At 41.1% G+C, this 26,601-nt stretch overlaps 2 protein-coding genes across 2 annotated transcripts; one reads left to right on the forward strand and one right to left on the reverse strand.

The window, feature by feature from the left end:
* Positions 1–3,512: 3,512 nt before the first annotated feature.
* Positions 3,513–7,009, reverse strand: LOC148342082 (uncharacterized). Its single transcript, XM_088288055.1, has 2 exons — positions 6,978–7,009; positions 3,513–4,707 (listed from the first exon to the last, which is right to left on the reverse strand). Exons 1-2 carry the CDS (start codon positions 7,007–7,009, stop codon positions 3,768–3,770), a joined length of 972 nt encoding a protein of 323 aa, XP_088144181.1. The 3' UTR covers positions 3,513–3,767.
* Positions 7,010–15,841: 8,832 nt separating this feature from the next.
* Positions 15,842–26,063, forward strand: LOC148342083 (uncharacterized). Its single transcript, XM_088288546.1, has 2 exons — positions 15,842–16,112; positions 24,525–26,063. Exons 1-2 carry the CDS (start codon positions 15,989–15,991, stop codon positions 25,943–25,945), a joined length of 1,545 nt encoding a protein of 514 aa, XP_088144672.1. The 5' UTR covers positions 15,842–15,988; the 3' UTR covers positions 25,946–26,063.
* Positions 26,064–26,601: the final 538 nt, after the last annotated feature.

A 26,601-nucleotide genomic window follows, 5' to 3' on the forward strand; every position in this document is an offset into this window, starting at 1 on the left:
TCCCCTTTTTTAAGAAGGGGGACCGGAGGGTGTGTTCCAATTATAGAGGAATCACACTCCTCAGCCTCCCTGGTAAGGTCTACTCAGGGGTACTGGAGAGGAGGGTCCGTCGGGAGGTTGAATCTCAGATCCAAGAGGAGCAGTGCGGTTTTCGTCCTGGCCGTGAAACAGTGGACCAGCTCTACACTCTCTACAGGGTCCTTGAGGGTTCATTGGAGTTTGCCCAACCAGTCTACATGTGTTTCGTGGACTTGGAGAAGGCATTCAACCGTGTCCCACGATGAGTTCTGTGGAGCTTGCTTCGGGAGTACGGGGTACCGAGCCCCTTGATACGGGCAGTTGGGTCCTTGTACCACCGATGTCAAAGTTTGGTCCGCATTGCCGGCAGTAAGTCGGATTTGTTTCGATGAGGGGATCCGGTTTGGTGAACTCAGTATTTCATCTCTGCTTTTTGCAGATGATGTGGTACTGTTGGCTTCGTCAAGCAGTGATCGCCAACTCTCATTGGAGCCGTTCGCAGCTGAGTGTGAAGCGGTTGGGATGAAGATCAGCGCCTCCAAATCTGAGACCATGGTTCTCAGTCGGAAAAGGGTGGAATGCCCTCTACAGGTTGGGGAGGAGATCCTGCCCCAAGTGGAGGAGTTTAAGTATCTTGGGGTCTTGTTCACGAGTGAGGGGAGGATGGAGCGAGAGATCGACAGGCGGATGGGTGCAGCCTCCGCTGTGATGCGGACGCTGTATCGGTCTGTCGTGGTGAAGAGGGAGCTGAGCCAAAAGGCGAAGCTCTCGATTTACCGGTCGATCTTCGTTCCTACCCTCACCTATGGTCACGAGCTGTGGGTCGCGACCGAAAGAACAAGATCTCGGATACAAGCGGCCGAAATTAGTTTCCTCCGCAGGGTGTCTGGGCTCTCCCTTAGAGATAGGGTGAGAAGCTCGGCCATCTGGGAGGGACTCATGGTCGAGCCGCTGCTCCTCCACGTAGAGAGGAGCCAGATGAGGTGGCTCGGCATCTGTTTAGGATGCCTCCTGGACGACTCACTGGTGAGGTGTTCCAGGCATGTCCCACTAGCAGGAGGCCCAGGGGACGACCCAGGACACGCTGGAGAGACTACGTCTCCCAGCTGGCCTGGGAACGCCTGGGCATCCCTCCGGCAGAGCTGGAAGATGTGGTTGGGGAGCGGGAAGTCTGGGCTTTCCTGCTGAAGCTGCTGCCCCCGCGACCCGACCCCGGATAAGCGGCGGATAATGGATGGATGGATCGATGGATGTTCGTTCTATTATGAAGCAAACACATGTACTACTGAAGTTATCTTTTTGGGTCTTACTGGCTATATTTTTAGTTCATCTGTAACAGTCACTTTATATACTTATTTACCTGTCAATGTTGGTTACAGTATGAAAATGCTGGTAGACGTATTTGTAACTTACTTCATTCGTTCGATAAAGGACAACTCTCCAATGGCAAAGCGTGATTCTCCTCTCAAGAACAAAATGTAAGTAAACTAAAAAATGAAATAAAATGCAGAAAAGTTTGGGTTGCATTGTTCAAAATGAAATCTTAATAAAATCTGGAGCTCGTCGCAGATTAAACATTCATTATCCAAGCCGCATATAAAGCCACCGTAAATGCGTAACACCGGCGTCGAACAGCGGAGCAATGTGTGTGGGCGTAATGTAAGTGTTGCGCTAAGCGGCCTTGGCTCTGGGGCCGTCTCCACGGTAACGAATACCGATTTCAAGGCTGGATTCGAAGGCCGTACGTGACAGCGTGAATTTGGACTCCACGTGCGGTTATGCCGCGCCGAAAAAGACGTAACGCAGCCGAAAAAGTAGCTTTCCGAGGTCGCAGCCTGTTAATTTGGACACGGCCACGGTTTTATGCTTACGATGCAAACTGGGCCTCAATTATTAACCAATCAGGAGTCGGACACTAGGGCTGATTCTGATTGGCTGTTTACTGTCCAATCGCATTTTACAAAAGTACGACGTCCGAGAGGACTCAAAAACACAGTCGATAGAAGGGTCTTCTGCATTCTAACATGCTGCTCTTATTGCTTTTGTAATCATTCCAAACAATTTTTTGTTTACAAATATCATTGTTTGGTTCAATAATATTGTCCCTTGAGATCTATATGCTTCTATAAACCTTTTTTGTTTGTTTGTTTTATTTATTTTAATAAGCAAATGTCACCACTCAGAGTTGTGCATTGCATGTCATGATGAACAAAAATGCCCAGACACTATTTTTAACGGAACGTTTTGCTCTTCTTGATTTAGATCCTTTCGACTGTGATTACAACAATGTTTATTCAATTATTTTAACATGTAAAAAATATACAAATATTTCAATCTTGAGTATTTGTCAAAATATTTGTTCATTTAAATATGTGCCCAAATATTTATTGATTTAATATATTTAAATTTGATTTTTAAAAAAATTATTTTTCAAAATTAGGACTCTTCAATTTGTTCAATATTGAGTAAATGTTTCTATTTTATTATTAATTTAATTTACTCTGTATGTGGTTGCGAATTTTAAATTGAAATGTTTCACTATTTTATTACGTTAGTGTTAAAAATATTTTAGCGTTTATTTAAGTACAGACGCTCCCCAACTTACGAACGAGATACGTTCCGAACGGTCGTTCGTTAGCTGAATTTGTTTGTAAGTTGCTTCAGCGCTTTATTTTGTCTTGTAATTTATGTTTAAGGCCTATATGAGTATATTGAAGGTTTATATAAATATGTTTAAGGCTTGTATAAGTAACCTGTATTGGTTTGTACTGAAAAAAAACATTTAATAAAATGGAGACAATACCTACAGTACTGTACTACGTATGTTAGAGAGAGAGACACACCCACACACAGGATGTACATGGACGTAATAAGATAAATCAAATGAAGTTTAACTTACTTTTGGATGATGTACCCGATGCTTAAGGAGATGATGGAGGAAGAGGAGCATTTTATATCATGAAAGGGTCTTCGTCATCGCCGCAATGGGCTTCAAAAGTTACTTCCTCCTCCGTAACTTCAATGTAGGAAGAAGATGAGGGTTGATAAGTATCTTCCTTGGAGGATTTACTCGAAACTGGCCAAAAGAAGCGCTCTAACGACGATTGCAGAGTTTTCTTCTTAGTTTTTTTCATCAGGAGCGTCTGTACTTAAATATTTCATTTCATTTCAGTCTTCAGACGCGCAGCAACAGCAGCAGCAACGAACTGCGTGATGCAGATCATCTCCTTTGTGGTGACAAATAAACGCTGACTAAAGTCACCATCAGATTGCCAACTCCTGACATTCCAAACCTTTGAGAGAAACTGAGACGATTTGCGTTTCTCTTTCTGGTTCTTTTTATAGTTCAACTTCTAGTTCTGTTTTTCACCTTTTCACACTGCGTAATGAAAGGCCAGTTGAGCAAGTGGAACAAGTGATTTTATTGATGATTGTGGAAGGCACCGATTTCATACAGATTTCTTCTCAGACCTTTTCCATTCGGTACGATTAAAAAGACATCTGAAAAGCATATTAAAACATGTTCCAGACAAAAGCAATTAATTTAATTTAAAATGTTTCATATAAAAACAAAAAAAAAAAGAATCAGCATCACTCAGACACGTTGCTTCTTCTGGCACTGATCACATTGGCTTAATGTCAATAAAAGAGCTTTGCAAAATTAAATTTATCATATTTTATTCAAAATCACATTTGCATCTTACCACAAAGAGTCAGTTCCTTCAGTTTTTTGGTCTTTTTTTTAAGCTTCAAGGATCGCTGCTATTCTCGCCATCACAATCGTGTCTCTCAGCACTCTGTTTTGAGGAGAATTTTTTCGCACAAACGCTGCAACTGAATGGCTTGTCTCCACTGTGTGTTCTTGTGTGGCGTCGTAAATGAGACCTTCGAGAGAAACTCTTGCCACAAACTGAGCAGGAAAAAGGTTTTTCTCCAGTGTGTGTTCTTGTGTGCCTTGTGAAATGAGAATTTCGAGAGAAACTCTTGCCACAAACTGAGCAGGAAAAAGGTTTTTCACCACTGTGCGTTCTTGTGTGGTTTGTTAAAAATGACTTTACATTAAAGCTTTTGCCACAAACGGAGCAGGAAAAAAGTTTTTCTCCAGTGTGTGTTCTTGTGTGTATTGTTAAATTTGCCTTTTGAGAGAAGCATTTTCCACAAACTGAGCAGGAAAAAGGTTTTTCTCCACTATGTGTTGTGTGTTTTATTAAATTTGACTTTAGAGAAAAGCTTTTCCCACAAACTGAGCATGAAAAAGGTTTTTCACCAGTGTGTGTTCTTGTATGTTGTGTTAAATGTGCCTTTAGAGAGAAGCTTTTACCACAAACTGAGCAGGAAAAAGGTTTTTCTCCACTGTGTGTTCTTGTGTGCCTTTTTAAACTTGACTTTTGAGAGAAACACTTGCCACAAACTGAGCAGGAAAAAGTTTTTTCTCCACTATGTGTTGTTGTGTGTTTTATTAAATTTGACTTTAGAGAAAAGCTTTTCCCACAAACTGAGCATGAAAAAGGTTTTTCACCAGTGTGTGTTCTTGTGTGTTTCATTGAAATTGACTTTACAGAAAAGCTTTTGCCACAAACTGAGCAGGAAAATGGTTTTTCACCACTGTGTGTTCTTGTATGTTGTGTTAAATGTGCCTTTAGAGAGAAGCTTTTACCACAAACTGAGCAGGAAAAAGGTTTTACACCACTGTGTTCTTGTGTGAATTATTAAATGAGACCTTCGAGAGAAACTCTTGCCACAAACTGAGCAGGAAAATGGGTTTTCTCCAGTGTGTATTCTTGTGTGCCTTTTTAAACTTGACTTTTGAGAGAAACTCTTGCAACAAACCGAGCAGGAAAAAGGGTTTTCTCCAGTGTGTGTTCTTGTGTGGATTGTTAAGATTGACTTATGCAGGAAGCTTTTGCCACAAACCGAGCAAGAAAAGGGTTTTTCTTTACTGTGGGTTCTTGTGTGCCGTTTTAATGACAGCTTTGAAGTTAATGAGTCAGTGTGACATGCCATTCCATCTTTAGCGTGCCCATTATCATCGTCATGAGCGTCTGATAATGTGTCCTCATTATGTGCTTGTGATGGCCCCCAGTGGTCTTCATCACCTTCTGTTGTCACATGATGACTTGAGCGGCTGCTTGTAGGCTCCGCCCCTCTTTTGTCCTCACTCTCATCCTTGTTTTCATCTTCAGTCTTTATCGGGAAAACGTTCAGTGGTGACTTGTTGAGCTCCTCCTTCTCCTCCTCCTCCTTTTTGATGTGAGTCAAGTCTGGCTCCTCTTTCACAGAACGGAGATCGTTTTGTCTGACGTCTGTAGGACACAAAAAGACAAACACACATTTGGTTTGGTCAAGTCAAAGCTCATGCGGTGACTTTGTCTAATGTCAAGTCAAGTCAAGTCAATTTTATTTGTATAGCCCTTAATCACAGACAGTCTCAAAGGGCTTTACATAGCCACAATCGACATCCCCGATCTTAACCCCCAGGAGGGCAAGGAAAAACTCACAAAACCTCATTAGGGGAAAAGTGAGAAACCTTGAGAAGGGACCACAGATGGGGGAATCCCCCTTCCAGGATGACCAGGCTGCAATGGATGCCAACTGGGCAACATTTGACACATACAATGATGCTATGCAATAATAGATGAGATAATATAAGAGTCAATTGAATGAAGTGCTGCAGGAAGATGACTTCAGTGGAGTGGGTCCTCATCCAGGGCCGTAATATCCATGGCAGCATATTGTTATATTGTTTCTACTGTGCTACCTTTGACTTGTGCCTGCCGCATACGGAGCAATGTGTGCAACCCCGATTTGGACCGGACCATGGGGGCATTTCACAAAATTACGTCCTACGATGTAAACCTCCCTTTAGCAGCACAACTGTGATAAACGAGCATTTAAAAAGGAAGCACGTTGCGGCTGATGCCAGATTTAATTCCTGACATAGTCACAGACGTTTCTGGAAGCGAGCTGAAGTTAGCACACACAGGCTATTGTGTGCGTCTGATGGAACACCTGTTGTGGGACCCTAACTTATTAATGGTGGCCACTGGGGGCCATCGCAACATAATGTAATTGATGGAATAGGAATCCTTCAAGTGAAATATGTTTACAAGTATTTCTTTTTGCATTTAGAGATAGTTTCATCGTGGGTACTTACTGTATTTTCACGACCATAAGGCGCACTTCAAAGTCCTAAATCTTCCCCAAAACAAGCGAGACGTCTTGTAATGTGACACGCCAATTATATGGACTGAGAAACTCTCTCGACCATGGGCTTGTTCCGCTTGAGGTATTTCAGAGGGCATTTTAGCACACACTGCTGGCCAAAGTCTGAGACATCTATGCTTCAAATTGACTGTGACATAAACATTATGTGAATACGTTCTTTGGCTGATGGTGCAGGAGAAAGCGGGACAAAAGGGCAGCTGTACACGATGTTGTAGTCTGTCTTATCATTCATGTTATTGCAAGCAAGACACATCACAGGTTTAGACTACAGACTGCAAAAAAATAAATAAAAACACACTGCCCAAAGCACACCACTCACATTTCTCTAACCAGCCATCTGATTGGCTGAGGCTCCCAGAATGCATCAGTACTGTTTGTTGTTTTTATTTCTTATGGGGATATGAATGGCATGAGAGATACACGTTTTGTGATAATTTTATTTCTTTGTTTCATTGTTTGCTTGTAAGCTGTTCAGGGATATTTTTGGTTTTGATTTGAAACCATGACTCTATGGTGTGGTGACCAGTGAAATCCCTCCCCGAACATTGTAGATTAAATGTGTTGCCATGACATCTCTCATTGGTTTGAGGAACCGCTGCTGGCATGCGCGTATGGCAAGCCCTTGAAGCATTTATTCCATATCCTTGATATCAGACATTTGTGTATTTCGCTCGTGCAGTCTTTTCCAGCACTAGTTATACATTTCGCCACACTAGTGATGCCCGTTGCCGTACTAGTTGCCCAGAAACTCTGACAAGTGACTCATTTTTAGCGACTAGTGAGTCTTTTGTTCAACTTGTGCTGACAGATATCGAACTTGTGACACCGAGATAGGCACTATTAGTGCCAAATTCCCAGCTAGTTATCTTTTTGATGCTCTAGCGGCCCACTGTCCCAAACTAGTAATGTTCAAAGTATTACTCGTGACTTATGATCGCCTGCACTAGACAACTAGTTGGAAATTAAATACTCACTAGTTAACTAGTGAAAGATAAACATCAACTAGTTCACTAGTGAAAGACCCTTGAAGTCATTATATTTAACTACTGGGTCCAAAGAAAATACTTGTAAACTAGTGATGCCTCAAATATCCACTAGTTACACTAGTGAAAGATTTTGACTGAACTAGTTCCACTAGTGAGTTCCAAAATGTTCACTTGTAGAACTAGTGGATGCCAACCTGCTCACTGGTTAACTGGTGAAATTGTCTTTTTGGATTAACTAGTAAAATAGTTAAGTCGAAATTTCCACTCGTAGAACTAGTGAAACACAAATTCCTCACTAGTTACGCTAAATGCTAATGAGGAGGCGGGAAAGTACCATGAGTGTACGCCTCCTATTGGCTCTCTGATCGGAGCTCCACCCAGCAAAAAATTAACCCTGTAAAGCCTGATTCTGAGTGTCCACATTTTTTTTACTGCCGGTTGCTTGGTATCTATGCAGAATAAAACTATTTTTTCTCAGGGAATGGCTCTCTGGGGGATGTATATTTATTATTTACACGGACATACTGCTAAAAATTCACACCTATCCACTTTTGGTATACGAAATAAAAGGAATGCAGTGTCTTGCAGAAGTCCTGCAATTAATTCTGCCTTCACGAGGATGTGATTTTTCAGATGTTGATTCTGTTCAAAGTTGATGCGTATTTGTTAAAGATGCTGTAATCTGTATTGTGGATATATATATATATATATATATATATATATATATATATATATATATATATATATATATATATATATATATATATATATATATATATATATATATGGATTTGGGAGAACAGCATATATAATATAAAACTTGATGACGTCACCCTAGGCTCGTCCCCAATGATTGATTGTCGTGGAAAAACAACGGAAGTAAATACAAAAACACAATCTTCTTACCTTGTTATATTCAATAAATGAATGTGTGTGCATTGAGAGGTTTCTACAATCTTTATTGAAGCCACTGATTGCGTTTTGTTTTTTTAAGATGGAAGATGTGACCGAGCAGGTTTGATGTTGGAGGAAATATTAGTTGTGGTTTCACCACTTGATTTCAGACAATGCATATCCAGAATATAGTTGAAAAATATTTTATTGTAAACATAATAAGATACATGAAATATATAATGAATTTAACCATGAATAAATGGTTAATTAATCAAGATTTCGGGAGGAAGTTGTGTCTCTCCCCCTCTTGATGTTCTTTCTGTTACTCTCCAGCTTCTATGAACAGTATCGCGCTGCAGAAGAAGCGCCGTCAGAAGGGTCCGAATGGAGCTGCTCATCTGCTGTGGGGTCTCTAAGCAGTCAGGACCGATAGTTTGTCCAGTAACATATAGCGCAACCTTATTTATAATACACAGTTACTAAGGAATACGAATACTGCGTGCAATGAAGGCAAGAAAATAATTCAAATATACAAACGCAGCTAGCAAACGATAATGAACGATTATGTTCCAACGTTAATTGAACTTTTGTTCCGACCGTATTAGCTTGTGAGCAATGAACAAACAACACCGTGAAGCCAAAATGTGAGCGTCAGATGCGCGTAAAACTTCATCTTTTGCAGTTCAATCGCTATAAAACTACCAGCTGCAGATTTCAGAAAGTCCTGCCAACATGAAGCTGCTCTCGGCGGCGACTGTGAGCGTTGAACTGCCGCCATCCACGATCAAAACCGGGCACCGACGTCTCCGAAATCGTTGAAGCAAGTTTTTAAGTAGGGCTTATCTTGATAAATTGACCCCACATTTGACGTTTACACCACTACTTTGTCGCCTAAAATAATCGTAAAATCAAATGTTGTATCACAATAGAGTAATATTTACAAAAACATTGCAATACCTCTGAAGGTTTTCTCTTCGGCTTATGTCGCTGGTTGGCATATTATGAATCGTGATTGGCTGTCCGAAGAACAAACGTCATGTCGGAGGAATCCTGGGTAATGGAGGATAGTGACAAGACGTCCGTTGAAAAAATTTTGAAAAGCCTTGCCGAGGGATGCCATTTGAGTATTTATTCTATGGCCTTGAGTAGGGCTGGGCGATATGACCTAAAATCAATATCGCGATAAATTGGGCAATTTTACCTCAATAACGATAAATGTGCGATAAATTCCCCCTGAGGACCAAAATCAAAATAAATGCAGGAAATGCATATTAACGGCTTTTTTTTATTGACCAACTGGTACACATTAGTTTCAATGAAAAATAAAAGTACAAAAATCATTTGAATAAACATTCAAAATAGCTTGCTTTGCATGACTTGAACAATGTCACAAAGAACAGGAGAAAAAGGGTACCTCTCACAAAATCTTTTTCTGCAAATAGATTGTGCCGAGATGCTGTAATGCCATTTGCAAAGGACTAGATTTGTGTAAAGGTATCTTGTAGACAATATAAATAATGCCATGTGCAAAGGAGCTAGTCGCCTGTAAACAAAATGCTAAATAGAATGAAAAAAATGTCAATGGAATGCTAGTGCCAAATAAACAAGTGTGCTTCATCAGGAAAATGTGCCGTCTCGAGTAATCTGGTGCGCAGTCGCCACTTGTCGTCTACGTCATGCACATTCAGGCTCAAACAGGGATCCATGTTGCGACTCGACCACAAGTCGGATGTAGATGCAAAATGCTCGACAGGTCTCCGCTCCCGTCCCGATGTTGTCCATATAAGGAAGTGCTGTTTGCGACAAATATTTTCGTGCCTCTTGTTGGCTACGTTCATGAGGCGTTTAAATCCTGCGCGCCCCACTGTAACTAGAGGAGCTATATCTTTAGCTATGTGCTAGGCTATCGCGTCCACCTCTGAGACATTCTCTCGTATGGTGTCGCCTCCGTTATGGGCTGTTGTCACTTGTCCAACCTTGCTTCTCACTTTGAACTTTTAGCACAAGCTCCAAGTCAACAGCATGGTTGTGTTGTGGGTGGTGAAAAAGAAAAGGTTGGACGCGCTGTTTCAGGTGCTTACGACGCACTTTGTAGTTCATGTTCTTTTGCTCAAACATTGTCTTCATGGAACCCAAAACATTTCCAAACGACAGATGTCGAATTTCTTTTCGGGACAAGCGCGACAGGAACAATTTCAACTAACGTTACTTCGTCTGCAGCCGTGTCAGCCGCTTCAGGATTTGAATCGCCAGCAACGAACGCGTCTTCTGTTTACATTCTTCTACAGCGAATGAGTCACGTAACTAGATGCGTTGTAGCCGTCTTAAAGAGGCATGAACATCGCCGCAGACAGAAAAGACTTCCTTTTTTTAGACACCGAATTTACCGACAAGGGCAAAATTATGTCGGTCACTGTAATACATTTCGGTAACGGTAAATTTTCGGTTTATCGCCCAGCCCTAGCCTTGAGCATGCATTTCACACTAGTCCGCCAGAGCATTTAGGGGTTTACATGTTCACTAGTAAGATACAAAAATGAGCTTACTAGTGGATCATGTAAGCTGAAAAAAAAGCCCACTCGTTCACTAGTAAGATATTTTAGCTTACTTGTTCACACGTAAGCTCAGAAATGCCCATCACATGTTAACTAGTAAGCTAAAAAATGAGCTTACTAGTGAACTAGAGGGCATTTGTATCATACGTGTTAACTAGTAAGCTAAAAAAAACTAGTGGGCATTTTTATCTTACATGTTAACGAGTAAGATACAAAAATGAGCTTACTAGTGAACTAGTGGGCGTTTTTATCTTACATGTTAACTAGTAAGATACAAAAATGAGCTTACTAGTGAGCTCAAAAAATGCACACTAGTTCACCCGTAAGCTAAAAACTGCCCACTCGTTACTAGCATACTAGTTAACATCTAATGGCCATTTTTTAGTTTACATGTCAACTAGTAAGCGCTAAAATAAGGTTACTAGTGAACTAGTGCGCATTTTTTAGCTCATGGGGATCAGTAGGAAAGAATGCAATGGTTTCCTATTGGCGGTCCATTTCAAATTAATATAATCTAACCAGTCACTGCTCATGATTTTGGTATACGGTAGTCTGAAATTAGTGACATATGATGACTGTATTTTATATTATGTAATATTTAATAGCTTAATATTTACTACACAGAAAGTATTGTACATGTTTTCTCTTTTATATAACTACATACCTATTTTTTTACACCCGCCTGCATATGGAGAGGGAGAGAGAGTAAGATTAATCATAAGTAGGATGTGTTTTTATACAATCACTCTTTTCATAACAGGTATGACGGGCCGGGCTCTTAAGGGTTTAAGCGTCAAGAGATCTCATCTAGATATTGACCAATCAAAGTACTTGTCCCGCCTGCTTCATTTGAATGCAGTTCACTAGTGAACATGTTGGTGTATGAGTCATTTTAGAGACAACAATGGTCACATATTTCATTTTACATGTTGTCTAGTCAGGGCCAAATGTCCACTAGTGACACTAGTTAAGCTTTTTCCTGGCCTTACTTGCTGACTTGTCAGATTCTCAAATGCTCACTAGCTCACTAGTAAGGCATAACATGTCCACTAGTCACACTGCCAACCTTACTAGCTGACTAGTGAGGTTCAAAATGTGAACTAGTTTCCTAGTAAATGCAAAGATAGCCACTGGTTAGTCTAATTTTTACCCCACTCGTTAACTTGTGAAACACATGTTTTCATTCTAGTGAACTAGTTGAGTCCACAATGAGTCACTCGTTAATGAGTGACACTGATGTTTATTTAACTAGCTAACAAGTAGAAGGAATTTTGTCTCACTTGTCAGACACAGAAAAGAACCTGCGCAAGATTTGACTGAACATGTTTGAATTTTATCCTACATGTTGGCCTTTTATTTTTACTTGTTAAAGGTTATGCATCACGAGTGATGCATTGTGCACAACAAATATCTAACATGTGGGGATTTTTGGTATACTAGCTAATGTTTTTGCATACTAGCTGGCATTTATATCATACTAGTTAACCAAAATTGCTTACTAGTGGATATGTGTGCACAACTTGTGAACTTGTATCGTGTTAACTTCTCAAATTTGATGATTTCACAAGTTAACTTCTTGTGTGCACATGTCACCTAGTGCGCAATTTTGTCATCCACTTGTGAACTAGTTATGTGAAAATAATTGTCACTTGTTTGCTCGTGACTCACTTTGAACCCAAATACTTTACTAGTTAGAATACATGAGCTTTACAAGTTAACAAGAGAGGTCAAAATGAGCACAACTAGTGTAACTAGTGGATATCTCAGCATGTACTAGTTTACTAGTTAATATTTTGAGCCTTTCTAGTTAACTTGGAAGGCCAAAATAGATTGCAAGCCTTTAAGTAGTTTGGCTTCATTCATTCACTCGTCAACATGTAGCCCATGAGAGGCAGCTGCTAGTTAACTAGCTGCAGTTCCCCAGGACCACTTGTCAACTTGTATAAAACATGTGCAAATAAATTGGGTGGGACAATGACAAAATCTGAATTCTGATTCGTGTATTTAACTGTAGAGCCAATAGTAATCCTGGATGCACACATCTGCCCCACCTTCTCATTAGTTTTTTGTGTAACTAGTTGACTAGTGAGCAGTTTGGCATCCACTAGTTCTACTAGTAAACATTTTGGACCTCACTAGTTGAACTTTCCATCCATCCATCTTCTGTACCACTTCTCCTCACTAGGGTCGCGGATGGTGCTGTAGCCTATCCCAGCTTTCTTGGGGCAGTAGGCGGGGGACACCCTGAACTGGTTGCCAGCCAATTGCAGGGCACACAGAGACGAACAACCATCCGCGCTCACACTCATACCTAGGGGCAATTTCGAGTGTTCAATCGGCCTGCCATGCATGTTTTTGGAATGTGGGAGAAAACCGGAGTACCCGGAGGAAACCCACGCAGGCACGAGGAGGAACTAAATTAATAATAAATATAGAAACATTTACTAAATATTCAACAAATTGAATAGTCCAAATTTTCAAAGACAAAAAATAATGAATCAAATTTTAAGTATTAATTAATTAAATAAATAATTAAAATAATTGCACTCATATTTAAATGAACAAATATGTTGCTAAATATTCAAGATTGCAATAGAAAGTATTTAAAAAATATTTATAGAATTCTTACATATTAAAAATTTTGAATACATATTGTAGTCATACATAAGCAAGTTTAAATATTTACATGAAAATCGAATTAAATACTGAATACTGAGGTAAAAAATTGTTAAGGAAAAAATACTTAAATATTGAAGTGAGTATCCAATTAAATGAATAAACAACAAATACAACATGGAAAATATAATTTATCAACATTTGTCAAACCACAACGTTCTTTTTTGCATATTCTTAAATAATCTTAGTTTTTTTTCTCTTTTCCTTTTTTAGTTACTCAACAGTTCATTCCACGTGAAATATCCCATTGGGAGAAAAAATATCTCATGCAAAAAATAACGAGCGACCTATTGTTTTTGAGGACAATAAAAGGCACCACAGCACTGGCGAAAAAGCCTGTAAAAAGGCAAAGGTGCAAACATGTTGACATTAAGAAGCACTTTATCACGTCAACTGTGAATAATAGGAAAATAGATTTGCAATGCAGTCCAAAAGACAACATGGTGGCAGATAACAAAACCGGCAACAAGTTCATGTTACATTTTCCTGCTCAGTTTGTGGCAAAAGCTTTTCTGGAAAGTCAAATTTATTAAAACACACAACAACATATCACATATAACAAGTCACGCAAGAACACACAGTGGAGCAAAACCTTTTTCCTGCTCAATTTGTGGAAAATGTTTCTCTCAAAAGGCCAGTTTAACAGAACACACAAGAACACACACTGGAGAAAAGCCTTTTTCCTGCTCAGTTTGTGGAAAATGCTTCTCTCAAAAGGCACATTTAACAGAACACACAAGAACACACAGTGGAGAAAAACCTTTTTCATGCTCAGTTTGTGGCAAGAGGTTCTCTCAAAAGTCGTATTTACGACGCCATACAAGAACACACAGTCGAGACAAGCCATTCAGTTGCAGCGTTTGTGCGAAAAAATTCTCCACTAAACATATTGCTGAGAGACATAATTGTGTTGGTGATAAAAGCAGCGATGCTTGAAGCTTAAAAAAACTGAAGGAACCGACTCTTTGTGGTAAGATGTAAATGTGATTTTGAATGAAATTTGATTAATTGAAATTTGCAAAGCTCTTTTATTGACACTAAGCCAATGTGATCATTGCCAGAAGAACCATTGTGTCTGAGTGATGATGATTTTTTTTTGTTTACATCAAACATGTCAATAAAATGAATTCCCTTTGCCTAGAACAACATTTTTTAACATTATGCATTTCAGTTGTCTTTTTAATCGTACTTAATGGAAAAGGTGTGAGAAGAAACGGTGCTTATGAAATCGGTGCCTTCCACAATCATCAATAAAATCACTTGTTCCACTTGCTCAACTGGCCTTCATTACGCTGCGTGAAAAGGTGAAAAACTGAACTAGAAGTAGAACTATAAAAAGAACCAGAAAGAGAAACGCAAGTAGTCTCCATTTCTCTCAAAGGTTTTGGTAAGTCAGGACTTGGCAATCTGATGGCGACTGGAGTCAGCATTTGTCACCACGGAGATGATGATTCTGCTGCTGTCTGAATTGGACCCGGGTGACCACACGCCAGTGTCCCTGAATTTCACCGGCGGATCTTCAGCTATCCCACGTCTGGCCCCAGATTGTTGTGGAATTTTTAGCAGTAAGGGAAGATCAATTTGATAGTCTGGAAAATAAATTGTCTTTTGGGTCAGTCTGCTGAGTGATCTCAATGGGTGCGTGGGAAGATACTGATGCACACAGGAAGATGAAGATTTATTTGGCAGGAACTGTGTAATCTTAAAACAAAAAGATACTTTTTCTGCGTTGAGCCTACTTATCAGTCAAGGCCGTGTTGTTTTGGCTTCACAAAGAATTCTCTAGTACAAGAAGCGAAAGGCACTTTCTTCAAAAGCAGGTGGCCACAATAAATAACAAAAACCTTACTTGCTAAATAATTTTCCATCACATTAAGATTGAACAAAATAGTGACACAAATATTTAAAAAAATAACTACAGTAACAATTAAACATTGAATACTAAAACAGTTCAATGAATCTTGAAATAATTAATGAATCACCGTAGTTTATTGAATACTGAAACGAATAATGAAATATTTAAGGACTTATAACAGCACTGAAATCATTTTTAACACTCTAACATTTAGATAATAAAACTGTGACGTATTTTAATTTAAAATTCGCAACAACGTCGCTGGCGAAAAACCCTGTAAAAAGGCAAAGGTGCAAACATGTTGACATAAAGTATCACTTAATCATGTCAACTGTTAATAATAGGGAAATACATTTGGAATACTGTCCAACCGACGACATGGTGGCAGATGTTTTAACAAAACCAGCAACAAAAGTAAAATTCAATACATCTCTCAAGTTCATATTTGGGAACTAAAATTTTTGTTCATGTGCATACGTTTAAATCTTACGTTTTTCCAATGTTTAGAAGATAACAATGATTTGCATCGCAAATGGTGACATCTGTCGGTGAGTTGGTGACAGTGCTCCACACAGCCAGCAGCCAATCATATCACAGCAGGGTGTGTCCTGTTCTTCCGCTTTAGTGCCGAACAGAGAGCGGTTTTCTCGAAGGAAATCCTTTCAGTGAGACTGTGAAAAACGACGCCATCTTTCATTCGTCTCGTCGAACAAAGAGAAGCACACGAATTATCGCCAAGCAGAGATCAAGTGGGGATTTGTTGAGATTGGCGTTTGAAAATGTGTGCAAAAATGACACCCAAGTACAAAGAGGAACTTTGTGGAATAAAAGAAGAGAACGAGCAACATCTTCAACTGGTGGGTGAAGTTTGCAAGCAGCCTCGTGTTGTGCTACACAAAGCAGGTTTGTACACTTCTTTCTCTCATTTGCTTTTGTTATGTATTGATTGTAGTCGTTGCTCGTCGAGAATGCAGCGGTGCCCCCTGGGTAACTTGTTGATGACGTAAGTTGTTGTTGAGTGCGGAACAAAAATATACAGACGTAGTTGAAATGGCTTCCTGTCTCCCGAGTCTTTACTTTGGATATTAACCCTCCTACCCAAGTTATAACAGCTTTGTAAAGAACGACTTTCTATCGTTAGAAATATGCATCACAATATTAATTTGTTTGGGGAAATCCGCCCAAGGTTAATTGCCTCTCTCGTGTCTTGAATATTTCACAAGTTTGTCTAAGTCAAAGATTTTGAATTTATTCACCTTTCCTCATCAACAAGTATATTATTCTCATTCTCTTGGTGCAAGCTGTTAAAACAACTGATAAAAGTGTGAGAGTAAGAAGTCCTCTTTTTTTGTGGATCGTTTTCGAATTCATTGATGTTAGCGCATCTGTTGCAATCGTGGATCTGTGACGAATTTCACCTCCGAAGAAAAAGAGAGACGATTTCGTCGTATTTGCAAAAGAGTAGCTCATGGCGTGGTAAACGTACTCCAAAACATTTGAGTCTTGCAAGGCTTTCGTTATTGTGAGTGTTTCCAATTTCATAAAAATGTATTTTAGGTCAAATGTGTACTTTATTTTGAACGCACGTGCATAGAAGTGTATTGTTTCATTCGGCTAACTGCTCATGTACTGCTCATGTGCAGTATATTAATGCACTCTATGTTTATTTCTTCTTTGTTGCAGTTACTATATTTCTAAATAAAATACCTCACAATTGTTGTTTGTAAGGACAAGAGAACTTGATAAAAGCAAGAAAAGTACGCCTTGTCTATGGAGTTTTCTTCTTTATTTTTAATTATTGCGTTTTACTTGCAGGTCTGCTGAACATTTTTCTGCCAAATGAAATCAGTGCAGAAAATGTATGCCAAATAATAACCAATAGTGGGGGGTAAACGCCATGTTTTTTTCACAGATTAAAATTTGAACTGATTATTTAACATTTTACATACATTTAATAGAAGGTCACAAAAACATGGACCTCTTAAACCGGAAAACGTTCGTTCAGTGGAAACAGAAGTGTCTGTGCTGCCAGTTAAGCAGGAAGCCACAAAAACAGATGCACGTCTTGAACCGTGTTCGACAGGAAACCGTTTAGCTCGCATTTAACAGAAGTGTGACCCAAACATGTGTTGTAAGCTGAAACCGTTTGAACAACAGGAAGCGTGTGGACGGGTGTGATAAAGTCAAAGTGTTCATGTTTTTCCATTCTTTATGAGTTTGCTTATTCAAATTGCTTTTGTTACAGGCCCCAGATTGGCAGGCGTGTTGACAGATAATAATCCTGCAAATGCAGGAAAAATAATGAGAACGGAGATCAGTTGTTGCTTTTTCAACGGATCTTGTCAGAATTGCGAACTCACAGAAACTGCGACACAAATCCACTTTACGGCAGCCTGTTGTGAAGATACAATCACATCGCTGTTACTGTGCTGTTCTTTTACTGCCCTCTGCTGTCGTTTCAAATCAACCTGGAAAATGAATTTCCCTTCACCACATCAAACATCCCAAATTAACTAAACGGTGACCACATATTTAGTGGGTCACACACTCCCCGACAAAGAGCAAATGGCTCCCGATATTTAAAACTTATATTTGTACTTAACCAGGAAAACATTTAATTCCCACAAAAGCATGTTCCCAAATACCGTATCCTCGACGTAGGTGTAAATATTTATTCTAGACTTTTTCGCAGCAGTTCCCATAAGGCGCTAGTGTAGTAAAAGGCAGTGTCTGGTAAGGGGGGAAATAGGGCATGGGAAGGGGCTGTGTTCCCACACTGGCATAGCTTGAACTGAATAAAGTGCAAGTGGACCCATCAGTTCCTGTGGTCGATAGGATGGCTGCCCAAGTGAATCATAGGTTAAAATGTGTGTGTGTGTGTGGGGGGGGTGTCTCCTTTCCTGAGTGGATCTCCTAACAGGCTCCTCCTGCGATGCCACAGAGTCGGGGATGAGTTGTTCAGCCTCATATTCACCATGTTGTTGAAAATCTAGGGGTTCTGGCAACATTTGAAAATTGTCCTGGTTTTGCTGATGCTCATGGTTAGATTTCATAGCCTGTGACTGCAGTCCAGTGTGTTTTGGAGTTCTCAACCAGTATTGTAACCTAGGCGTCTCATCATCAGAGTTCTATGAGTCACCGTCTGTGATGTGTGACCTATCTCTACATGTTTCTTGTTATTGTTCTGCTTCTTTTTTCTTCGTTGTGATGGACTCTTCAGCTGATCAGGTAAATCTGCAGGTAAGTCATGAACGATGTGAAGGAGGTTTCGATGAAGTATCCGTATCTTATCACCCCCTGCCTCGGGACACACTTTGTAGACCGGGCTGTCACCCACTCGTTCTTTCACGACATAGATAAGTTGTTCCCAATCGGACCTCAACTTACCTGGTCCACCTCTCGCATTCACATTGCGAACAAGGACTCTGTCGCCCGGTTGGCGCACAACTCCTTTGACGTGGCGGTGATGATTCCGTTGGACTTTTGACTGTTCTCTGATACAATTTGATAGGCCTGCTTCATTCTCAGAGCACACTTATTCGCATATGTCTGCGGTGTGTCAGTCTGGTCTTTGGTTGATGAGCCAAAAATCACATCTACTGGGAGACGCGGGTGCCGGCCAAACAGGAGGTAATGGGGAGAGAAGCCTGTTGCCTCATGTCTGGTGCAGTTGTCTGTATGCACAACCAGAGCTAAGTGCTGTTTCCAGTTACTCGTGTCTTTTTCCTCCAATGTTCTCAACATCTGCAGGAAAGTTCTGTTGAACCTTTCAGCTGGGTTGTCCTGAGGGTGATATGGGGTTGTCCTTGAGTGAGTAACTCCAGCCAGACGTCCCAGGGTCCTGAACAGGTCCTTTTCAAATTCACGGCCTTGGTCGTGATGCAACCGGGCTGGGTAACCAAATAGTGGTATAAAGTCATAAAATATTTTCTCAGCCGCTGATTTGCCAGACTTATTTTTTGTTGCACAAACTTGGGCAAACCTGGTAAAGTGGTCTACCACAACTAATTTTTATTCATAGCCACCCTTGCTGGGTTCCAAATGCATGTAGTCTATTGAAACAAGTTCTAGTGGTGCTTAGGTGGTAATGCTCCCCATTGGTGTTCTGACGTGTGTTACAGGTTTCTTCTGTTAGAGGCAATGGCACTTCCTGGTCACATACAGCTCTATTTCCTTCTTCATGAATGGCCAATTGAAGCGGTCTCGCGCAAGGTGGATGACCCTCTCTGCTCCAACATGGCCCATGTCATCATGGAGATGTTTTAGTACTATTGAGTGATATTGTGATGGTAAGAGGAGCTGTTGTCGCTGACCAGTGATCCGATACAAAAATTGATCTTTCATGTGGAGCTTTCCCCACTCATGCATCTGCCTGCTCACTACGCCACTAGCTCCCTTTCTGTCTTTGTTCCCTTCAATCGGACCAACTCACCTCTGGCAGTATCGGCTCTTTGCGATGCAACTAGTTCACTGTGACTAATGGTGAGTGGTGACACCTTCATATAGACTTCTAAGCCTGAAGTCAGATTTAGTGCGGCAACATCTTGCTTTCTTGCACTCTCAGAGCCTTCCCATGTAGCTTGGATAGTTTCTCTCGTGAGCTCCTCAGTGCATTCCCTGACATAGGAGTCGATGTTAAGCGGGAGCGAGAGAGGGCGTCTGCATCGATATTCACTTTTCCCGGCCTGTACTTTACTTCAAATCGGAAGTCTGCCAGCATCACCCACCCACCTATGGCCCACTCCATTCAATTCAGCTGTTCCATTTATATATGTGAGGGGATTATTGTTAGTATATACCGTGAAATGTGGTGCATAAAACAAATAATCCCGAAACATGTCTCACGTTGCCCACTTCAGAGCATGGCACTCTAGGTTCCCAGAGTGTAAATTGTAATTTTTCTCAGCGGGAGACAGAGTTCTTGATGCATAAGCTATCACCCTTAGGTTTCCATGCTGTCGCTGATAGAACACGGCACCAAGTCCATTCTAAGAGGCATCAGTGTGAAGCACAAAGGGTAGTTCAAAGTCTGGATAAACCAATACAGGTGGGTGAAAAAGTGCATCAAGAAGATGCTCAAGTGTCCTTTGATGCTCATCCGTCCAATGGACTGGAGTATTTCATGGCAACTGGGCTTTTTTTTTTTTTTTTACACTTTTGGGTTTCATCCGTCCAACTGTTGATTCCCTTTACTTTCAACAGTTCATAAAGGGGTTTTGCAACGCTGGAGAAGTTCTGAATATAGGCTCTGTAGTAACTTAGGAACCCTAGTAATCTACGTACTCCTCCTACTGTGCTGGGCTTTGTTTTTTTTTTTTTTTTGTGACACAATTGCGTCGATATTTCTTGGGTCAATTCTTACACCAGCTGCCGAGACCTCCCTACATACCTTACTTCCTTCCGGAACAGCTCGCGTTTTGCTGGTCGAAGTTTGACACCGTGGGACTGTAAGGCTCTTAGAACGCGACGTACTCCATCCACATGAGCAGTGAAGGATTCAGAATAACAGAGAATATCATCCAGGTAAGTATGCAACAGCTGTCCCGCAGGGAGACAAGCATCTCCTCCATGATGCCCCGGAAAGCAGCCGGGGCATTGGAGAGTCCAAAAGGAATCCTTTCCCACTCATACAGGCCCCAAGGAGTAATAAATGCTGTCATATGCCTGGAACCTTCAGCAATGTAACCCTGGTGATATGCCTTGCCTTGATCCAGAATGCTGAACCAACTATGGCCTTTCAGGGTGTCTAAGAGGTCTTGGATGCGAGGTAATGGGTGGCGATCTGGCACTGTCTTTTGGATCAAAAGTCTATCTATGCATAATCTCAGGGATCCATCCTTTTTACGGACACAGAATACAGGTGCTGCATATGGGGACTTTGATTTGCACTTAGGTCTTGAATATATTCTTTCACCACTTTGTAAAGGGGTTTAGCGTAGGCGCGCTGAACTGGGATGTTGTCTTTTAGGTTAATGGTCATTTGTAAATTCGGAATGCATCCTATGTCATCTTCATTCCGAGCAAAGACGCCCGACTCCTCATACAACATCTGTCTCACTTTCCTCTGTTGCTCATCACTCAGGTGACTGACATCCACAGGAGGGTGCCACAGAGTGGCAGATGGTTGGCTACTGTTGGAGGGTGAGGACGACAAAGTGTTCACAGACACAGCATGAACTTGCTTCTCTTTACTGCTTAGGCTGTCTGTTTCTCTCGATTTGTCAATGATTTCAATAGTGCCCAGAACTGTAGAGCCGGGTAGAGTCACAGCACTTTTAGTATGGTTGGATAATGGCACCTTCACAAAGGGTCTGTCTGTCTGGTGAATTTTCATCAACCCTGCTCCTACGCTCAGTTGTGTTAACGGTATCATTTCTAGACCAGGGTCAAACAGTACAAGGAGAATTTGAATCACTGATATACTCTGGGACCCGGCATCTAATATAAGATACCTGGCCGGGATGAATGGTGATTCCCCTCTTACCAACCCTTACGATGGCCTCTTGTTCTTCATGTGTTGGCTCTGTCTTTTCAAACAACTTATGGCACGATGACCCTCCTGCCCGCAAGGGAAGCAGTGATGACAATCTGGAAGGGCCTTGGCAATGCATTATGGGCATCCATAGGTAGGTTGTTTCACAGGGCCCTTTTGGTGCTTCAGCTGGTGTAACCATTCGTTTATGCGTCTCCATGGCTTGCGTCAAAGCCTCAACTTGAAAACTTAATTCTTGTATAACATTATCCTTACTTTTAACTTTAGTCTCTTCCACAGTGTGGAGTGCCTCAGCTGGGACAGCAGTCGTGCTGTGGGCTTGGTGACCTTGCGATTGAAATTGGGTCCAAGTCTCTGTTTCCTTTCACTTTCCTCCATCGTGGTCTTCAGCCCTTGTCTTCAGAGCGCATCATCAGAGACAGTGGGGTAAGCGAGCAATGGTTTTATCTCTCGCCTGACATCTTCGTGTTTCTCCCCCATTACCTGGTAGATTGCGTTCAAGAACACGCCCTGGAGTGTAGCCGCATCATATTTGAAAAGTGTATTTGGCTGTTTTGACGCAAACATTTTTGTTTGTTCCAACCCATCAAACGGTAGAGGAATTGTTGTGGAACTTCACTTTCCAACTGTCGAGCACACATCAATTCTTGGAAGAGCTCAGTGCTGCCCTTCTCACCAAGGTGGGATTGTAGGAACCTTTTTAGCTCTATAAGAGTAAGATCTTCCTTATTGGTTAACATGTCTTTATAGTTTTCACTTTTTGTTACTCGAAGTATTCCCCGAATGATCTCTTCGTCAGTGTGCTGTTCTTTGGGTTCCCCCATCAATCTGTTTACATAAACTGTGATAGCTAATGTCTAATGTTGTAGCAGTTATTTGCCCTCCATGTATCTTAAAATCTTGTCTCTGTAGCAAAGAAAGATCTCTGAGGGAAATCATACCTTCTGGTAAGAGAGCTCCTGTAGACGTGAAAGGTGAGTTGGAAATTGGTTGTGGAGTTGTGATGGTAAGAGTTGGGTGGGGCCTATCAGGCTGGCTCTGGATAGGCCGTAACCTAGACTAGATGTAGAAGCGCTCTGTCTAAATGTGTTCTGCACCTCTTCTAAGCTCCTGAGGAGTTGACGCATTTCGGTTTAAGTATCATGAACCGCCGTCTCAATAGCAGCATCTAATGATTCATGTCTTCGACAAATTTTTGCAGCATCACCTGACGCGTGGTGACTTAACTGAAATATCGGTTCCAGTTTCTGGATCATTTTGTGTCCACAATACACCCCTACCCCGGTTTTCAAAGGTCATATCAACAATAGCTTGTAGGCCCAACAAGCCTGACATACCATCATCTTCCAGTCCTGCGTGTTTTAAATTATACATATAATCAGAAATATACTCAACACAAGCCTCCTCGTCGCCACTGCTCAGCTTGGTTGAGTCAAGTCCTTCCATCAGCTCGAGCTTGAGGGCGGTCCCATAGGCTTCTTCAGCTGTTAACAAGTGCAGTTTCCTCCTTATGGACCAGCTTAGTCCCTTCCTGGCGTCGTCAGACATTGTGTGTGTGTTGTGGTCGGCCTGGGCAAACAGTCCTGCTCTCTCTTGAGTCGTTCACTGGAAACCTCTCCACTCCCACAACAAGCTGTCACGGTCTAAGTCCTCGGGTCCAATAATCACTGGATCAGCATACAGTTGTTCATCAAGCAATGCAGATCCCGGACGAGCCCGCAAAAATCTGTTACAGGCCCCCAATGAACCAAACTGTGTCCACATATTTAGTGGGTCACACTTTGCTGTGCTTCAAATAAACACCGCACAGGAGTGGGAAAGCTTTTCTCTGGGCCTTCTCACTGAGAGGTTTGGCGGACCGCTCCTCGCAAGTGACCAAGACAATCTTGGCTGGGTGATTCATTTGTGCAGGCTTGTCTAGTTTTTTTACAAAAACATATCTGACATATATTGTTGAAGCAATTTCTGATGGAATGATTCAACCTGACTCTAAAAATCGTGCACACTGCGGCATTAACATCAATGGCGGTTGATCAATTTTAGTGGATAAAACACAAATTATTAAGTTTTTCCAAAAATCAAGTACGTATCGGTCTTATTTATTGATGAACTTTGTACTGTCTTGGTCGGGTGAGAGTCAAAGAACCTTGGGTTGGCCCTGCACTGTTTTGTGCACATGTGCATAGTTTCACCTCATCCAAACATTTAAAATACATTTAATGCATCCATCCAAGGGTGCACGGATCTCATCGGTGAACAAGCGCATGCTGCAAGGAATACATCTGCATCTTTGGCTTACTATGGGCTTAAAAAGGGAGAACGTCACAACCCCCTTTTCCACCAACAAGTCCAGGAACATTTAGTTCTATCTCTTAATGCAAAATGAAATACTTGTAAACATATTTTACTTGAAGGATTCCTATTCTATGTTGCGATGGCCCCCAGTGGTCTGCATCAATATGTTGGGGTCCCACAACAGGTGTTCCATCAGACGCACACAATAGCCTGTGTGTGCTAACTTCAGCTCGCTTCCAGAAACGTCTGTGACTATGTCAGGAATGAAATCGGCATCAGCCGCAACGTGCTTCCTTTTTAAATGCTCGTTTATCACTGTTGTGCTGCTAGGAAAGGGAGGTTTACATCGTAGGACGTAATTTTGTGAAATACCCCCCATGGTCCGGTCCAAATTGGGGTCGCACGCATTGCTCAGTGTGCGGCAGGCACAAGTCAAGGTAGCACGGTAGAAACAATATAAGACAAAGTCGCCACATGAGCTTTGACTTGACCAAACCAAATGTGTGCTTGTCTTTTTGTGTCCTCAGACGTCAGTGAAAACGATCTCCGTTCTGTGAAAGAGGAGCCAGACTTGACTCACATCAAAAAGGAGGAGGAGGAGGAGGAGGAGATCAACAAGTCACCAGTGAATGTTGTCCCTATAAAGACTGAAGATGAAAACAAGGATGAGAGTGAGGACAACAGAGGGGCGGAGCCTGCAAGCAGCAGTTCAAGTCATCACGTGACAACAGAAGGTGATGAAGACCACTGGGGGCCATCACAAGCACATAATGAGGACACATTATCACGCTCTCCTCCTGACGATGATGATGGGCAAGCCAAAGGTGAAAGGGAATGTCACACTGACAGTTGGGTATGTTCTCAGTGTGGGAAATCATTAACTTCAAAGTTGTCTTTAAAACGACACACAAGAACACACAGTGGAGAAAAAACTTTTGCTTGCTCAATTTCTGTCAAAAGCTTCTCTGATAAGTCAACTTTAACAAAACATAGAAGAACACATAGTGGAGAAAACCGCTTTTCCTGCTCAGTTTGTGGCAAGAGTTTCTCTCAAAAGTCACATTTAACAGGGCACACAAGAACACACAGTGGAGAAAAACCTTTTTCCTGCTCGGTTTGTGGCAAAAGTTTATCTCAAAAGACTAATTTAGCAAGCCACACAAGAAAGCACAGTGGAGAAAAACCTTTTTCCTGCTCATTTTGTAGCAAAAGCTACTCTCAAAAGTCACATTTAACAACTCACACAAGAACACACAGTGGAGAAAAACCTTTTTCCTGCTCGGTTTGCGGTAAATGTTTCTCTCGAAAGCCAAATTTAACAATCCACACAAGAATACACAGTGGAGAAAAACCTTTTTCCTGCTCCGTTTGTGGAAAATGCTTCTCGCTAAATGCACCGTTAACAGAACATATAAGAACACACAGTGGAGAAAAACCTTTTTCCTGCTCCGTTTGTGGCAAAAGCTTCTCTCATAAGTCAACTTTAACAAGTCACACAAGAACACACAGTGGAGAAAAACCTTTTGCCTGCTCTGTTTGTGGCAAGAGTTTCTCTCTAAAGTCAAGTTTCATGAAACACACAAGAACACACACTGGAGAAAAACCTTTTTCCTGCTCCGTTTGTGGCAAAAGCTTCTCTCATAAGTCAACTTTAACAAAACATAGAAGAACACACAGTGGAGAAAAACCTTTTTCATGCCCAGTTTGTGGCAAGAGTTTCTCTCAAAAGTCTTATTTCACAAAACACACAAGAACACACAGTGGAGAAAAAACTTTTTCCTGCTCAGTTTGTGGAAAATGCTTCTCTGAAAAGTCACATTTCCGAAGCCACACAAGAACACACAGTGGAGACAAGCCATTCAGTTGCAGTGTTTGTGCTAAGAAATTCTCCACTATACAGAGTGCTGAAATACACAATTGTGCTGGTGACAATAGCAGTGATCCTTGAAGCTTAAAAAAAACTGAAGGAACTGACTCTTTGTGGTCAGATGTAGAATTAGAATTAGAAATCCCTTTATTGTCATTGTACTCAAGTGTGCAACGAGATTAGAGACATGTGTAAATGTGATTTTGAATGAAATATGATAAATTGAATTTTGCTAAACTCTTTTATATACATTAAACCAATGTAATCAGTGTCAGAAGAAGCAACGTGTCTGAGTGATGATGATTTTTTTTGTGATTTTACATCAAGATGTAAATAAAATTAATTGCCTTTGCCTGGAACAACATTTGTTAACGTTATGCTTTTCAGTTGTCTTTTTAATCGTACCTAATGGAAAAGGTGTGAGAAGAAACTGTGCTTATGAAATCGGTGCCTTCCACAATCATCAATAAAAACACTTGTTCCACTTGCTCAACTGGCCTTCATTACGCTGTGTGAAAAGGTGAAAAACTGAACTAGAAGTTGAACTCTAAAAAGAACAAGAGAGAGAAACGCAAATAGTCTCAGTTTCTCTCAAAGGTTTTGGTATGTCAGGAGTTGGCAACTTGATGGTGACTGGAGTCAGCGTTTATTTGTCACCACGGAGGAGATGAAAAGTGAATTACCATAGTTTAATGAATACTGAAATGAATAATGAAATATTTAAGTCATTAAATAAA

Source organism: Idiotropiscis lumnitzeri, chromosome 2 (assembly GCF_059441095.1).
Source record: "Idiotropiscis lumnitzeri isolate Australia: NSW breed Sydney's pygmy pipehorse chromosome 2, RoL_Ilum_1.0, whole genome shotgun sequence".
Taxonomy (NCBI): domain Eukaryota; kingdom Metazoa; phylum Chordata; class Actinopteri; order Syngnathiformes; family Syngnathidae; genus Idiotropiscis; species Idiotropiscis lumnitzeri.